This window comes from Rhinichthys klamathensis, unplaced genomic scaffold, assembly GCF_029890125.1.
Source record: "Rhinichthys klamathensis goyatoka isolate OS25496 unplaced genomic scaffold, OSU_Roscu_1.1 h1tg000009l_1, whole genome shotgun sequence".
NCBI lineage: Eukaryota > Metazoa > Chordata > Actinopteri > Cypriniformes > Leuciscidae > Rhinichthys > Rhinichthys klamathensis.
The window spans coordinates 1,969,065-1,986,625 of NW_026606562.1; the positions used below are offsets into that span (position 1 = coordinate 1,969,065).

Consider the following 17,561-nt stretch of genomic DNA (forward strand, 5'->3'; position numbering starts at 1 on the left):
CATTGGGGTCCTCTAAATACAAACATTTTACACCAATATTACAATATTAGGAAAGTAGTATAGCCTTAAGCAAAGAACAGGGCACGTTTTGTACAATTTTTAACCCACCAAACCTCATGTTTCTCACTTAAAACCACCAGAAAGATGAATACCTAATAATATATCCACATTATTCAATAACAATAAGTTAGCCATAATAAGCTAGAAAATGACACTATATTCTACTTTAATGTTTTTCTAATTTTCTTATAATTCTCCACAGATTTTTTTTGTATACACTCAACACTTAGTTCATAGCCCACTTTTTCTTTTTTATACATTGAGATCTAAGCAAAGACATGCAGTTCATGTATGACTTGCCTGCTTTCTGTAAATGAGTTGGCTTACAGTGTGTAAATATTCCTACAGGAACTGCTCAACTATTGTCATGACAACATCACATAGTTATATTCCCATCTGCAACCGCAGGAGGTAATAACTGCAGATGAATCTTGGTGGTCCTCTTAAACTGTTCCAGTAATATACCAAACTGACCCATGCATGTTATGCAATACTAGCAAAAGATTTTTCAACATGAGCATTTTCTTTTCTGGTGGTACGTTTGTTTTTATACCGATATATAGATTTTTTTTTTTTTTACATGAAGCAAATGAATGAATAAGCGTATAAAAAATGACACAATTGTTACTGAATTATTTTTTATTTCCAAAAACTTTGCTGCCAAATAAATGGCACAAAGGCTAAGAATGAGTTAAAAAAAAAAAGTGCAACTTGAGAAAATACTGAAAATACAGAAACATAAACGATAGGTGCAAATCCAATTCATTTTAGTTTGTTAAACAATTACAAAGACCTTTGTTGTCCTCACTGAGCAGAAACAACAGGTCCACACCGATTTAGATAAAAGCAAAAATGATCTCAATAAGAGAAAAAACAGGGAGCATTCACCATGCGTGAATCGAAATAATGCATGTTTGATCATAAGAAAACAGATTTTTCGGCATCCATATTATATTACAATGCTTAGTCAGATCACTATGGAGCCAACATAAAGATTGTTTGCCAAAATAGTTTCATACACCGTGGTGGTGCGCGACCCATTCCGGCCTCACCCACGACCACGTCTCTGGGGGTGCTGGGTGTGACGCAACGGCTTAAGTAACAGTGTTTGTCACAGACCATCGACACGAAACACTGCAGAAGATCAAACGCTGCTCTGGCAGCCGTACAGACATGTTAGGCAACAGTTCCATTGCTTATGCGACCCTAAACCCTTGCCAGCAATTTCCTGAAAACATCACTTCTGTTTCCAAAACATTATTGCCTTATTCTCATAGGATAGGAGGTCATTTCTGCAGTATTTGCAAGGCGGAGGACACATTCAGAGATTTCCATTAGCTAAGGATCCAATTAGATTACGAAACAAACTGTTCCACCTAACTATATGCAGTTCTGTTTGCCTTTGTCCACATGTTCCACCTATAAAACACTTTTTTTCCCTGCTAAAGTCAAATCTAGGAAGGAATCTATAAGCACTTTTTGATAATTACATTCTGATTTGACGTATTCCATGTACAAGAAACGTAAAGCTTTGATTTATTGATAGATTAAAAGGTCGGTTTATTAAAAAATGGAAACTCTGCCATCGTTTACTCATCTTTATGTCGTTCCAAACTCGTATGCTTTACTTTCTTCTGAGGAACACAAAAGGAGAAGTTTAGTAGAATGTCCATGCTGCTGTTTTCCATACAGTAACAGCGAATGGGGACGGAAATGACCCCCCCCCAAAAAAAGCACAATAACAAGAACATAAGACTTGTGCACTATATAAGTCTTTAGCTTGGGGGCTCGAGCACCCACGGGAAAACACAAGATATTCCTCCTCCATCGTAACCAATCACCAAATCGATTGAGATTCGGGAACCTCTCTGATTGGTGGATCTCACATCGGGTCCCGACAGGTCATAATACACACCATTCTACAACATTACTGCATAACAACCTGTCACAAAAGCTTGTGCTTTCTGTTTTTTCCATGATAATAAATAGCATTTTAAGTAATTAACTCCAAAATCATCAGGTATATCAGCAAGAGAGCGACCCGTGACGACACTCATGGAAAGATTATGTAATTTTGTTTGGTTGGTTTAATGTATTTGCAGTCTGTGTGTTTCTCTTCGTGAGACACAAATAACTTTTGTGTAATGAATTCATCAAGCGGCCTATTCTTGAAAAACTAACATTAAGCAGTATTAAGCAACGAGCATGTTACTTTTTTAAGGGTCATTTGTTGCGTATGTGTGTGTCACCTTGCTTAGCCCAGTTCTCATTTGCTCATGGAAGCAGAGGTGAATAGAGATGTGTTTATATATGGTTGTTAATGTATTTGATTTTGCACTTGGGGTTATGGAGCGTGGACACCCACCGGTAGAAACATAAATTGGCGCCTGTGTTTTGAAGCCATATGATAGTTTTGTGTCAGTAAGGGGTCCATTCACAGGGAATGTGTTTGTGTATTCCTCTATGTTACTTTTCCATTGTACCTACCTACATTGATGTCTTTGGCCATTGAGCTCACGTCTTGTGTCTTTTACACATGACACACTACGCTCGAAAAATGCAGAACTGAAGTTAAAATAAAAAGGTTATGGTTGGTGGATGCTGCATTTGTCGTAACGAATTGTGACACCGATTTGAATATGGAGACGTGTGAAAGATTTGAGAGCTGTGGTGGAGGGAACCATTTCAGTGTATAACCTACATTTTGGTCTTTTGGAGCTTTTATGGTGTGTTTTGTCTTTTTTCGGAGCTCCAGCTTCTGTCCCCATTGACGTTTATTGTATGGAAACAAGCACATGGGACATTCTGCTAAACTTCACCTTATATGCTCTATAGAAGAAAGAAAGTCAAAGAGTGAGTAGTAGGCCTAAATAAATGATGCTACACTTTTCATTTTTGGGTGAACTATTCCTTTAAAAGACTGACATGCAGAATCTCGAGAAAATCCTCTTACTATCAAGACAAAGAATAACCTAGAAGTGCTTTTCAGAATGAAACTTGAGCAACCGTGTTTTTATCTGCTATCCAGCTGTGTTGTTTTTCAGATATTTCTTGGTCTTACATGTCACCCTCTCAGACCTTGTCTTTCATTTTTCAAAGTACAAATTACTTAAAACCTTCAATAAACCAGACAGCCTACTTTTTATGATTAGTAAACCAATTCCTGTTTGAAACCCAGTAAATATGCAACTATCTAGGCCAGTGGTTCTCAGCTGGTTTTGCTTCGGGGGTCCACGTTTTACATCGGAGTGATTGGTGACTCAATACAGTACCATGAAATGTATTATACAAAAGATTTATCATATAAAGATAAACATTCCAATATTAATGAATCTATTAATTGATTTAGAATTGGTTTCCATCTATGATCCATTTTTGGGTTGCAACCAACCAGATAAGAACCACTGATCAAGGCCAGGTGACCATGCTGTGTTGAACATTTTAAACATAGTAAGCTGCAGTACAAACATAAACCCAAGGTGCTGATTCAGTCAAACTAGATGATTTAGAAAGGGTATGGACCCACTATAATAGTGAGTCTCAGCAGTGAGCTGGAGCGGTAGCTCAAGGCATTACTCTGGGTGACCATCTCCAGATCCACAACATGTTCTCGAGGTCCAGTCAACGGTTTGGTCATTACCAACATGGCACTTACATTACTGGAGCGCTGAAAGACAAAGAGAAAGACAATCACTAGAGAGACTACACCACAAGCAAATGTTATTAGTCAAAGTGACCCATTTTATTTTGAATATAACTGGGGGGGGTTTATATTGTTCTTGACAAAAAATGCTGACTATAAGTAATCTGATGTTGTGGAGTGCTAGATTTTGCACTGATCTTCAACCCTGTAACATTCAACCACACAACATTTAAAGTGAGGTAAGTATCTCTTAGCCTGGGAAAACCCAGACAACTTCTGGCAAATTTAGATTTGCTCTGAAAGTTAGTCTGGCAAAGAGCTCATTCAAGCTCATTTCCAATCCGTCGAAATCGAGGCACCAATCAGAAACGTTGGGGCGGGCTTTACACGATGACGACAGCGCTGGGATTTGGAAGCAGATTTTGTAGCCTACATTACAAAGATGGATGCCGCCGTCGAACATCACTCGTTCCAATCAGCTATCGCGTCTGTTTTAAGCGATTTCACGTTTCCTTTTAGTTAAAAACCGAGCAAAGAACAACACTCGGAGATGTGTCTCCGCCGCTCTGCATACGTCATCTCCTTCATCGCTCTGATTGGGTTTAGGTCTATCCGCGACGTCCGTTGGTGACGCCCTCTGGAAATGATTTGTCTATGACGCTTTGCCAGACCATAACTCAGTTACAACTGAGAATGGTCTGGTTTTAACCAGGCTAAGTATCTCTTACAGTCTCCATCAATTTTTTTTATGTAATGTCATCAACCCCAATTATTGTTCGACCCTGTTATGGGAAAATAACAGTGATCGGTTTTTACAGAAAAAACGATTCTTGGCAAAAAGCACAAGAATACTGACTAAATAATCTGAAGTTTTGCAGTGCTAGAATCAGGGCCGGCCCGAGGCATAAGCGAACTAAGCGGCTGCTTGGGGGCCCCCCAATCAAGTCGAAAAACCGGAAAAAATTTTTTTAGATGACTTAAACAAGTGACAAAAATGAATGAATGAATGAATGATTAATTCGAGACAAGATAATTCTGTTTACAAGATCAATATACCTGCCTACAACTGCTGCTGTGTCTGCCAGCGTTTAAGTCATGCGCATAATCTACACACCTCGCGCGTGCATAGACAATTCGTGCGCAACTGCGTATAGTCACGGTAATGTTAAGCCATGTAACAAAAAAGGACGTATCCATCTGGTGCCGAAAATAGAAAGAAGAAAAGGCCAGAGGAGGAGAAAAAAAGAGCAAGATAAAACTATATTTGCTTGATTATTTACGGTATGTTTTGTGCAGAGGTTTTGTGCAGACCATTCCTATCTACGGCAAGCCCCGAGGGGAAAAATACATTGCATACGCACATACAACGAGTGCCAGTAGCCTACATCATTACCGGTATTATAGTAACAGACTTTGTTGGATTCTGTCATGTACAATCCAACCAAGTCTGTTACAATAATAATTTAAAAAAACTTACAATGTATTGAGACAGTTGAGAAATAATAATATTTTTACAGTTTTCAACAATAATTGTCATTGTTGAACCCTTGCTCTTATTATGTTGATTTCTCAGTTTTGTCATTATTTTAGCAAATAAATTATTTGATATGTTTTGAGACAGTTTGTTTTAAGAAGTTTCAAAGAGTTAGTAAAAGAGTAAAGTAAAAGTTAAAACTTTTTTATTTAAGTATAGGCTATCTATTTTTTATTAAGTAGGCCTATTTATTTTGTATTAATACATAACCTCACTGTATTAATTTATAATGTATCATTATTGCGTGATATTTGTGTCAATAATCGTCAAGCACATGTGACTCCGCGTAGTGGGAGGGGCCCCCAAATCAAATTCTGCTTAGGGCCCCCAAAAGGCTCGGGCCGGCTCTGGCTAGAATAGATCGTTATTGGACCTTTCTGCACTGATCTTCAATCCTGTAACATTCAACCCCAAAACATTTGAAATGTAACAGGGTTGGCGCTAAACTGGGTTTGGAAGTGAAATGTCATGGGATCAAATTGAGGTAAGTATCTCTAACAGTCTTCATCATTGTTTTTTTTTTTGTTTAAATATTGTTTATAGTTATATTGTCAATCCCAATTGTTCAACTCTGTTATGGAAAAATAACAGTGATCTTTTTTTTTTTTTTTTTACAGAAAAAAAATTCTCAGCAAAAAGAGCAAGAATACTGACTGTAAATGTTGTGCATTGTTAGCCATTATCAGACCTTTTTGCACTGATCTTCAACCCTGTAACAATCAACCTGAAAGCATTTTAAATGTAGCAGGGTTGGCGCTGAACCTGTTTTGGAAATGTCATGGGTTCAAACAGAGGGAAGTATCTCTTACAGTCTTTATACGCTTTTGTTTTGTTTACAGTAATATTTTCAAGCTCTATTGTTCAACTCTGTTATGTAAAATAATAATGATTAGTCTTTTACAGGAAAAAGGCCATTAATAGACCTTTTTGCACTGGTCTTCAACCCTGTAACATTCAAACCAAAAACTTTTTTTTTTTTTACAAGTTTGGTGCTAAACCTGTTTTGGAAAACGAATGTCATGAGTTTTGGTTCAAACTGGTAAGTATCTCTTACAGTCTCTACAAGTTTTGTTTATGTTTACAGTTATATTGTCAAGCTCAATTGTTCAACTCTGTTATGCAAAATAATAGTGAGAGTCTTTTACAGAAAAAAATGCCATTATTAGACATTTTTCACTGATCTTCAACCATGTATGTTCAACCTCAAAAAAAGTCAAATGTAACAGGGTTGACTTAAGACCTGTTTTGGCAGAGACATTCCATGAATTTAAATAGGAAACTATCTAAAAATACATATTTTTATGTATGAAAGGATCACTGATTTAGGATTGGTTTAAAAATCCTGTTTAAAAATCTTCCACTGAAAAAATTGTCACGTCTTACCCTCAGGTAGAACTCTCCTCCCTCATTGCCGGATTTGATCGTGAAAGTGTTTACCATATTGGGGTAGACACTGGTAGCTTGAATCTGGAAGATATCCGCAGGCACGGAGCGATCGGAAAAGATGCTCATGTACTTGTAGACAATGACAGGCGGCAGTCCCCGGCAAACATTTGGCGACTGGCACCGACAGCGACTGTTGGTAGAGAGTTAAATGGTTAAATTTTTTTATTATTATTTCAACACAGCATGATTTTATTAGGACTTTTGACACACCCTTCGCCTGTTTTCACGTATGGCTCACGGCAGGGGTTTCTGGGATAGCAACGGAATCCTCCGTAGTAATTCCAACACATTTCATCTTCTCTGCAGTTGTGTGATGCTTCACACTCATTTATATCTATTAACAGGGTGGAAAAGGTCAATGAGCAACTTCAGAAGCCACTTTAGGAGCCCTGAACTAAACAAACTGGAATATACCTTGGCACATCCGCGTCCCTTGGAGCTGGTATCCATCAGGACACACACAACTGTATCCTCCAGGTTGATTCACACATTGGAACTGGCACATGTAGTTTGAGAATTCACACTCATCGATGTCTGGAAAACAGGAATATATTGCTAATTACAGCGTAACATTCCTGGATGTTTTCAACTGAATGTCTCTGGACCACATCTCGATAAAAATTACATTTAGTTTTTACAACACTACACTAACATATGACAACCAGAAAGTGTCTACATACTTTTTTGTCTTGATTTGAAATAATATATGGATAGTTTTATCATTTTTAACTTTAAGGCCCATTCTCACCAGGGATGATAACTATAATGATAACTATAACTATAAAGTGAAATCACTTTAAGAAGAATTGTTTTTCTTCAGCTGATGAGGAATAAAATCATTGACAGCCAATCAGAATCCACACAACTTTAAAGTCGTCATGAAATCAAATTTTACCATTCGTATTTTTATATGTAATATTGTAGTGTTTATTATAAATGATTTATCTGTGCACTTCATTATTTTTTAAAAATTCATGTACCCTTATAATCTTTAATCAAATAAGTTACCCTTCCCTCCCCCCTCGAAACGACTTCTCTTCCGGTCAAAAACTATTACTAGAGGGCGTGGCTATCGGGGTCTGTCTCGTTTCTGGCCCGCCTCTCAGAAACCGGTCAGTGTCACTGACAGCCAGCAAATATGGGGTTTAGGTGCATTTTTGGTTGCGCTCCTCACGTCCTCTTTCCTATCCCTAAACAACCTTGTCTGCGTGCCCGCTGGCTCGAATTCCTGCATTTCGAAGAAGGAGGAATAACGGCGAATTCGCGTCTGTGTGCAAGGCATTTCACTGAAGAATGTTTTAAGAATTTGGTACGATTTAAAATGGGATGGTCTCGAGGGTGAACTGGTGAACTTGACTATCAGCTGCCTCATCTTGGTTCGCGGGAGGCTCATATAAATATGGGGTGATTCCTTCCGGAAAATTTGGCTGCTCGTCCTCGTTCTCATCGTTGGGTTCCTCAATTAAAAATTCATCATGGGTAACGGTGGAGAAATCCTCCACAACTGACTATAAACTGGCATTCAAATCTGCCTCCATTTTGTTAGCAACGCCCAACCTCCAACGATCCAATCAATTCCCGAAAGACGAAATCAAGCCCCGCCCTACATTTTTTTCTAATTTCAGAAGCCGTTTCACTCGGATACACGTCACAATAAGGAAAAAAAGGACAATCTCAACTTCCGTTTCATGACGACTTTAAGGAGCTTAAGCATTTAAGGCAGGGGATGATAAAACTGCAGTGCACATGGTTTCATATTTTTCCATCAATGTGTTTATATATTATATTTCAGTGCCAAGTAGATGGTTATATAAACAATACATAAGACAATTTTAAATAGGCTGTCATAACTTAATCTCATGTAAATGGCTATTTCACACATGACATTATACACCCACAAATATGCAATATCATAAGGATAACATGCTAACAGGTTACCCTCTTAAGCTAATGTATCCTATATGCAAGCTAGCAATATGCAAGTTAGTAGAAGTAATCACAGCAAACCTACACTGAAGTTTGTGTTGTGTTTGATATCGTAATACCTATATTTCATTATGAATTATAAACGTATAATCACATAATACTCAATTGTCCAATGGTCATTAAAATCATTAAGATGTGATATAATATACATGGGGGAAAATACATTGTGCAATGTTATTGGCATTGAAATAGTGTTTGATTGTGAATGTGTTGATCTGATTGGCTACAGCAGGTTATTGTCGATGTTAGCAACTCCCTCATGCTAAGAAACTGAGATTCACCTCGACTAAATGAATCGAATGTCAGTCGGACGTTTGTAAGCATATTACTGTGAATACTTTACTCTTTTGTTTGCATACACTTAGGGAAGAGTCAAAATTGTTGTCTTTGTTACTTGTTCGAATATCCAGGAATATTCAAACAAACTAGCATGCAATTAAAACAAAAATTAAAAAGCTATACTTTCTTTCATAGGTTTAAAAAGTGTAAAAAATACTTTAAAAAATAACCTTGGCAGGAGACGGAGTCTGAAGCCAGTTCGTATCCGACTTCACATTGGCAGAGGTAAGAGCCAATCAGATTGTAGCACTGATGTTGGCAGGGGTTTGAAGTGAGACATTCATTCACATCTGTAAAAGTAAAAAAAGGTGGAACGCAATTGAACATTAATGACAAATGATCAAATCAAAAATGCAAGTGCATGATTAATAAACAAAACAACTGCTGGCCTGTTAATGCAATTCACTGGCCATTTAATTCAGTTCCTCAAGTATAACACTAATAACACCACTTATTTAAAACAACAGGTAGCATAATCCAAAACACACATCTTTTCTGCAATGCTAATCATTCTTTGGTATGTCTGGCGAGATTTCCAGCTTAGTTCTGGAGCGCAGAAAGTGTCCTTTCACAGTGTGGGGGCCATCATGGGTGGTCTACGCTTATCTGCCAGGTTTGGTCAAGTAACTATATACAAAGGCCCAAGAATAGCCCGGTTTTCTGTGATTCATATACAGGCTATTGGATGTGCAACACATGTGAGTGCAAAACCTCCTTATCCAAGCGAAAGGACATTCAGGCAGATTCTTCCCAGTGATCTATTTGAGGCATTAATGTGAGAATAATGTCAACGCACAGATCCGAAGCCTCCCGGGGGGCCTCTCGTCGACTGTTTCCAAAGCTTTTGCTGACCAGCGTTTGGGCCCTTTCAGGGGGTTCAGCACTGCTGATAGCCAAACTGGCCGATGCACGCTGGAAAAAATGAGGTGCTAGACCTCGCAGGCGAGAGTTCAGACAAGCTTGCAGTTTTCTCGCCCACCTTTCTGAGAGAGGCACACCTGGAGTCTGTGATCACCCACATGATGAGATTTAATTCCAACAAACTGGTGTCAGATTCCAGGAATCACTGCCAAGGCACTTCTGAAAGAGCCTGGCCGAAAATATGTAAACATCGAAGGAAGGCCGACTCTCTTTGCGGGAAGAGGCCCGAGCTAATTGTTGACTCATTTTAATGGGCTGAGAGATGCATGTCCTGACCCATACTTCCTCAAACAACACCACATAACCTGTCAGCTGTTTGATTACAGAAAGAACCAGTTCTAATACAATGGTTGGTGCACTAGTCTTGGGGACAAAGTCGTGTTTAAAGGTACCAGGTTGATGCAGTTATCACTACTGCTTACTAAAATCTTGTGTGAAAATAATGATTACGATGTGTACGCTCAAATGAATTCAAGGTATAAGGAAAATGGTAAATGGACTGCATTTATATAGCGCTTTCACAGACCCAATGGCCACCAGAAAATATATTATGACTTTTTGATGTCGCCACATGTCATTTAAATATAAACTTATCTTGAAACTGGTATAAAAGCTGCACCAGCAATGTTTTGCTCTTAAACAGTATGATCCACCAGCAAAACCAAAAACCAAACCAATGCTAACCAGTATAAGCCAACTCTGACCAGATGCTGATTTCTCCTGAACTCCTCAACAGGAGTGGGATTAGCTATCAAGAAATACAGCAAATGGAATCCGTGCAAATGACTGTTCATATATCTAATAAAATGATTTAAGATTGGGAAACAAATGTATTACTCTTTTGGGATGAAATGTTAGTTGGCATGTCTTTGCAATTCATGTCTTTCAGTCTCATCTTGAATGGTTTATGCAACCTAAATTGTTTGCTTCTAGCACAGGGATTCTGCATGCTGTAACACGACTGAGCCATCTATCAAGTTGGGAAAGAAAAACATCATTAGCACACACACACAAAAATTGTTTTATCCACCAGATAGAAGAAGACAGACCCAGAGGAAGCAGATTTCTGGCACTGCATCCTCTGAACAGATACAACAACATCCCAAAGAGTGACACAATGACTTCCCAAGGGGTCAGTGTTTGGCTTGTTAGCATGGTCTGGTTAGCCCTGCTGGTAGGTGTTGTAACTACATATTCTGCCCATGAAGATCATATTTCGTCATTAAATTAGCCATGTATACTGACTAAATTAATATTTTACAACATTTATATCCAAAATATTTCAAGTGCTGCAAACGTATTAGTAATAGGCTAATAAGCTACTTTACATTTCGCTAATAACTTTGGAACTGTGTGGGACAGAATACTTTTTCTCTCAATTTTAAAAACTAAAACCTATTTTTTCAAACACATCCTATGCCACAAAATTTGGAGTGTATCATCTAATAGACAAATATATATTTTGCATGAGGTAAACGCAAAGTATATCTCATTTATACACTTTTAACTCCTTCTTGCGAACGTTGTGTGATGCAATTTTCATAACCAGCCTCAATTTTTCCATCTGCACCATGTTGCCACTTTCATGTGACGTATGCTGCCAGCTGTGTCACTTCCCTGCCATTCACAACTCCTCTCCCGTTCTATATAGTAATGGAAGTACATGGTTTCGAACAAATCAACAGGAATAAACAGCAGCCAATCAAATTTAAGCAGCCATTTGAAATTAACTTTTAATTTAAAGTAAAATTCGAATCCGTTCATTGTGAAATTTGGTATACATGTGCAGGGTGTCCACAAGAAGCTATGTACCAAATTTTGTGAGAATTGGACACAGGGTTCCACTGTAATACATTTTTGCTTCGTATGGCAGAATTATTTTTTGGGGGAATTTTATATAATTTAAAGGTGCTCTTAAGCGATGTCACGCGTTTTTTCGGCCAAAACATTTTTTTGTCACATACAGCAAACTCTTCCTCACTTTGCCTGTCCCCTGAACACACTGTAAAGAAACACGATCTCTGTAGACAGCCCAGGCTCCACAAACAGCAACAAAAACAAACTGGGCTAACCCGCTCCACGAAACATGACAAACAGTTCCAGCCAATCACCGACAAGAAGGACTTGGGGGCGGGGTTTGGGGGGTTAGTGTGCGGATGAGGAGGAGGGAGGGTCTAGCTAGCCTCCGTTTTGTTTAACAATACTTTAAACGTCAACAAGAAGTGACGTCACCCGACATCGCTTAGAGAACCTTTAAGGAATCCTACTTTTTTCCAAATGCACACACACTTAAAAATACAAGTTCCAAAAGAGGTTTTCACAGCAATGCCATAGAAGAACCATTTTTGTCTTCACGTGGAGAACATTCTAATAATCAAAAGAACCTTTTTCCACATAAAGAACCTTTTGTGGAATGGGAAGGTTCCATGAAGTTAAAGGTTCTTGATTAAACCAATGAAGAGCAAGTGTATACGTGTTTTGCCCGCTATAGTGCAATGTCCAGACCTAAAAAAATTGGGTGCACGAACACCAGGACAACATTATAAAATTTAACAACAAACTATTTTACACACACACCATTCACAGAGATCTTTAAACTCCATAACCACAACAAATACTGCAAATAACCAAGTAGAAGATTCTGGAGAGAATCACACAGCTATTGCTCACCTCTGCAGTAGTTCTGAGAGTCTGGCATGAAACCGACACCACACTGGATTGTATGTGTTGCGCTTTGAATGACTCTGGCGTAATCGCCCCTGAAATTGGGGGCTATCCCGGGCTGAACATCTCCTCTTTCCACTGGTGGGGCAGTAGTGGGCTCATCCTCGCCGTTACTGACAATTATCTGAGCGTTGTGGGGTAAGCAGAGATATCCACCAAAATGGTTGACGCATTTCATGCCCCCTTTGCAGGCGTCCTGCACTGTCTTGCATTCATCTATATCTATGTGTGGAAAGACACATGATTAACGTGATTAGATATTATGGTTTAACATTAATGCTCGTACTAGTAAGACAACTGATTGAGGGGGAAAGAGTTGTGTTACCTTTACAGATTTGTTTTTCAAAGTCAAATTCATAACCTTCGGTGCACTGCAAAAGAAAAAAAAAATGTGTAAGACGCAAGAGATAATAAATATGGGTCCATAATAAATGATAAAAATGCAGCAAATTACCACTATTAGCAAGATACCAAAAACTGACGGCTGATTAAAAATTCACCTGTGACTATTTATTTACACACATCTATCTATCTATCTATCTATCTATCTATCTATCTATCTATCTATCTATCTATCTATCTATCTATCTATCTATCTATCTATCCATCCATCCATCCATCCATCCATCCATCCATCCATCCATCCATCCATCCATCCATCCATCCATCCATCCATCCATCCATCCATCCATCTGATTTTTGAGAATAAATAAAAATCAGATTACTGATATGAAATTTATATAAAGAATATATAATTTAATCTGTCTATCATCTATCTGTCTCTCTTGCTCCCTTTTTTGTCAGTGGAATAATCCGCACAGCTGATTTGGCACATGTTTTATGCCAGATGCCCTTCCCGCCACAACCCAGCACTGATCTAAATTTTTGAAAATAAACAAATACACATAAAACACAAAACAAAAATATGGCTGGAAGCAGCAATTAAAAAAAAAGTCATGATGAATTATCCACGCATGGCTGAGAGCATCAGATCAACTGCAACAATGAGTAATGAGTAAAAAAATGTAGATTATTCGCGAAATGGAATCATTTTATTTAATTTCTTATCACTTTTGACCGGTAGGTGGTGCTAAGGTGACAATAGCTACGTTTAAATGGACATTTTTTGTTTAAATTGAAATTCCAATTGATGAATCCCAACATTGGGTCTCATTCATGAAACATTCGTAAATATACGAGTAAATATGAGAGTGATTTGCGCGTAAAGAGACCTTCCCGAAAACTCATCTCCTGATTCACAAACACTTCGTAAACGTCAGATGTGATAGTGAAATGTGTGTTAATGAATTCCAATCAGTCGTAAATGGGACGCGCGTGCACGCTCATTCTCAATTACCATAAATCCCGCCCATTAAATCCGACTGACAACTATATATGGGCACCATATTATGACACCAAACGAAGGATTTCAACGTGTCTTCTCAAAAGCGAATGAAAAAGAAAAATTTCTCAGATGCAGAAATCAAAGTTTTATTATCAGAAGTTCATTCAAAACACCACATTTTATTTTAGTGAGGATTTTAGCTATAGTGGCGTATCAGGTCCTAGAAAAAGCAAGCTTGGCAGCATATTACAGATGCAGTTAATGGAGTTTCATTAATCAAACAGTCCCAGAAGTAAAAAGAAAAACCTTATGTAATTACTATATATAATATTTTTTCAAAATGCTGTGTAAATATGTACCCGATTAAGGTGAATTAAAATGCAGCCTTAGTTATTAATGAGCAAAATGTTTGGATGTTAAACTCACTATTTACGCGTGGCTGGGAGCAGGTGTAGATTCCTTTCGTACCAACTAACATTGGGAAAATACGAACATTTTAATGAATCCGAAAATTTACCCCAGAACCACTTTACACAAGATTTACACAAAAATTCGCTCTGCTCGTGTTTCATGAATGAGACCCATAGTGTTTACATAAACACTAAATAAAGTGATCGGGTTGATGTGCGCATTTAGTGTTTACATGTACTATCGAATGGATTAGAAAAGTTTTAAACCACCCCTTACTGTTCGAATGAAATTTTGATTTGGTCATTTTTGGACTTGGCCAATTCAAGTTCGACCGAATATGGAATAACTGTTATCATTGTTCTTGGTATGACTCAAAGAATCTATCAAGTCCAGTTTCATTAAAATAAGCTAAAATGAATAAAAAGCTATTAACGTTTTTTTATTTTTTATTATACATTTTGACCAGAAGGTGGCGATGTTCCAAAATGTACCTTCAGGGCATGGTGCCGATGACCCACACTGAGTTTCGTAATGATAAGCGAATGTGTTCATAAAATAAAGCATTTTGCAATAAAATTCAAAATGGCCGCCACCCAAAATGGTCAATATGGGATCAATTGGGTATCATTCGACTCGGTATGCTGCACTGAATCCAAAGAGATACGTTTTTGAGCAAACCGTTCAAAAGTTATATAGACAAATAGGCATTTTTAATATCTCCTGACCTAGTGCTGTGCCAAAACGCTGCATGTAGCCTCTGGTCATGCTTGTGAATACATGTACAAAGACTCGTCTCGATACGCTAAAGCGTTGCAGAGATATGGCCTCACGTTTATTTTGACGTGCTCTTTGTCGAATTCGAAATGCTAAACCCTATTATGATGACACACATGACACTCAAGTAATGCAATAAACATTCATTTGACAACATTAGATGTCACATAAAACCCTAATGTACATAACTGATACGAAAAAACTAAGAAGATACAGTTATTTCAACAAAAAAAAATACATCAAATGTGAAGTGTCACACAGGGAATTATGGGAATGTCAACTTATGGGGTTTCACTGTAAATTATACAATGACTTGCTCTTTTTCACTTCCAAAAACTGTAAATTTAACAGTATTTTACTATTACATTCATTTACCGTACAGTATATTGTAAGGGAGCTTACTGTTATCAATTAACAGGCTTTTACCGTTAAAATCCCGATCATTTTTTTGTAGCGTAGGACGAGTTCGGAAAAGTAGGTTTTTCGTTAAAAAAATTCAAAATGGAAAGTTTTTCATGTCGGAAAATCGAATCGAATAATTTTGTGCCAAGGAATCAGAGGGAACGTTTTTTCTTTCTTACCAGAATGGTTCAAAAGTTATTAGCATTAACATATTTGAACAGCTGGTGGCGCTAGAGGGATTGAGTTAGAGACGCCAAATTCGCCATGTTGACAGTTCAGACTGTCCTCTACCAGTGTGCCAAATTTCACAACTTTCCCACGAGCGTGTTTTCTAATAACACTAACAGATACAATAAGTGCCTACACACCTTCGCTGCTCGGCCCCTGAAAACTAAGCAAAACACGAAACAATAAGCTATAGCCATAAGCAGCTTTTATGTGTTTTGGACTACTTGCCATGTATGTGACAGGCTCCTGAGCTTCGGCTTCCTGAGACACCGCAAGGCGGACGGCAACACTCAAACACAAGCAGATCCCGAGCATTGTGACCTGCAACACAGGGGGAAAAAACATGATCACATTTTCATAAATCACCATCATGCGCCTTCAAACGCATCTGAAACCCCAATTACATTTCATCCGTGTTGCAAAGGTCACATTGTTTGGTTTGAATACAACTGCTGTTGACGCTGGCTCGGTCCTGCAGAAACTTGGCAGAGTCCTCCACAGAACAACAGTGTGCCCGTTCACCCACTTCATAAAAGTAATTATGCCATGGCACATTTTTTAAAAGTAACACATTGTCCTTGTGCAAACGACCATATCCGGCACATCCGAGACCGAGGCATCAGATCTCATTTCAACACTGTGGGAAATGTTCTTGACAAATTCACTCTTGTAATATTGAATTTAATGGTTTTCCCCGAGGATGCGAATCTCTGAAGCTCGTTCTGAACCTCCCAGACTGTGTCAGAAAGAAACAGTTCAAATAAAACACAAGTAACAGTAAATCTACAGTACAAGGCTATTACAGCGCTTTCAAAAGTAGTGCAACTGAAGGCATGTACCAACTAGTACTTAGACACCATATTTATCTGACAAAGCCCTCCAGCAAACTCCAGTTGAAATTGTTGTTTTCTCTTCAAGAAAACCTCCTATTCGTGTAATCATGCTTTCTTTTGTTTCCGTGAAGACCTGTGGAAGTTCATTCCCATTCAAAAGTACTAAGTATTTGTGTAATATACTTCATTCTTATGTGCACCTTATAAAACAAAGTGCAGTTGTTCAATGTGAAACACTAAAAACTTGCAGTTAATTGTAGTTATATTGCAAACTGTTGCTATAGTTATCAATCAAAATGATGTAAAAGTCAGGTCATAGAGGTTATAATGCAATGCAAAAACAATATACCTTAGGCAATAGGATTGTCCCCATCTTCCCAGCAGTCCTGAGTGTGTGTGTGTGTGTGTGTGTGTGAAGATAGAAGAGATGCTTACCGTGTGTGATTTATCCCACTGTAAGTTGAGGAGCACTGGAGTCTCTCACACACACGAGGTGCCTGCGATCATGTTCTTATAAGAGGCAGGTTTTTCTCACAAGCCTCTTCAAATTATGTTTTTTTCTCACTGCTAGATTCTTGTTGGAATATAATGGTAGTGAATGTGGCTCCACCTACTGCTAAACGCTCAGACCTACAGGAGTGCATTTACAGATATACATGTAGCAGGGAAGAGGACAAGGGAGAGGAAAGTCTTGATAAGGAAGGATTATGATATGACCTTAAATGCTATGATCATTTATCTGCATCATTAAAGTGAAGGAAATATATCAATTGATAATTAAAATAAAATAACTTTTGGTTTATTAATTCAATTCCGTTTTCTCTAAGAACGTCTATAATTAATATAAAATGTAGTCTGTTTATGAAGAGGAAAGTCTATACCAATAATTAAGAATTATATTATGATCATTTATAT

At 38.0% G+C, this 17,561-nt stretch overlaps 2 protein-coding genes across 2 annotated transcripts in view; one reads left to right on the top strand and one right to left on the bottom strand.

Annotated features, from left to right (window-relative positions):
* Positions 1-17,561, top strand: part of armh3 (armadillo like helical domain containing 3) — a 138,640-nt gene that overhangs the window by 96,570 nt on the left and 24,509 nt on the right. The gene's annotated exons all lie outside the window — the stretch shown is intronic.
* Positions 2,994-17,081, bottom strand: si:ch73-173h19.3 (uncharacterized protein LOC563864 homolog). Its single transcript, XM_056260559.1, has 9 exons — positions 16,996-17,081; positions 16,018-16,134; positions 12,979-13,072; positions 12,600-12,875; positions 9,179-9,298; positions 7,098-7,217; positions 6,894-7,017; positions 6,621-6,813; positions 2,994-3,727 (listed from the first exon to the last, which is right to left on the bottom strand). The coding sequence occupies exons 1-9, from the start codon at positions 17,017-17,019 to the stop codon at positions 3,566-3,568; spliced, it is 1,230 nt and encodes a 409-aa protein (XP_056116534.1). The 5' UTR covers positions 17,020-17,081; the 3' UTR covers positions 2,994-3,565.

Excerpts from the sequence above, each read along its gene's own strand:
- si:ch73-173h19.3 (XM_056260559.1), bottom strand. The coding sequence starts at position 17,019 with ATGGGGACAATCCTATTGCCTAAG. Across the intron at positions 7,018-7,097 it reads AGGGACGCGGATGTGCCAAG|ATATAAATGAGTGTGAAGCA; the intron begins GTATATTCCAGT and ends CCCTGTTAATAG. Across the intron at positions 6,814-6,893 it reads TACGTGAAAACAGGCGAAGG|TCGCTGTCGGTGCCAGTCGC; the intron begins GTGTGTCAAAAG and ends CTCTACCAACAG.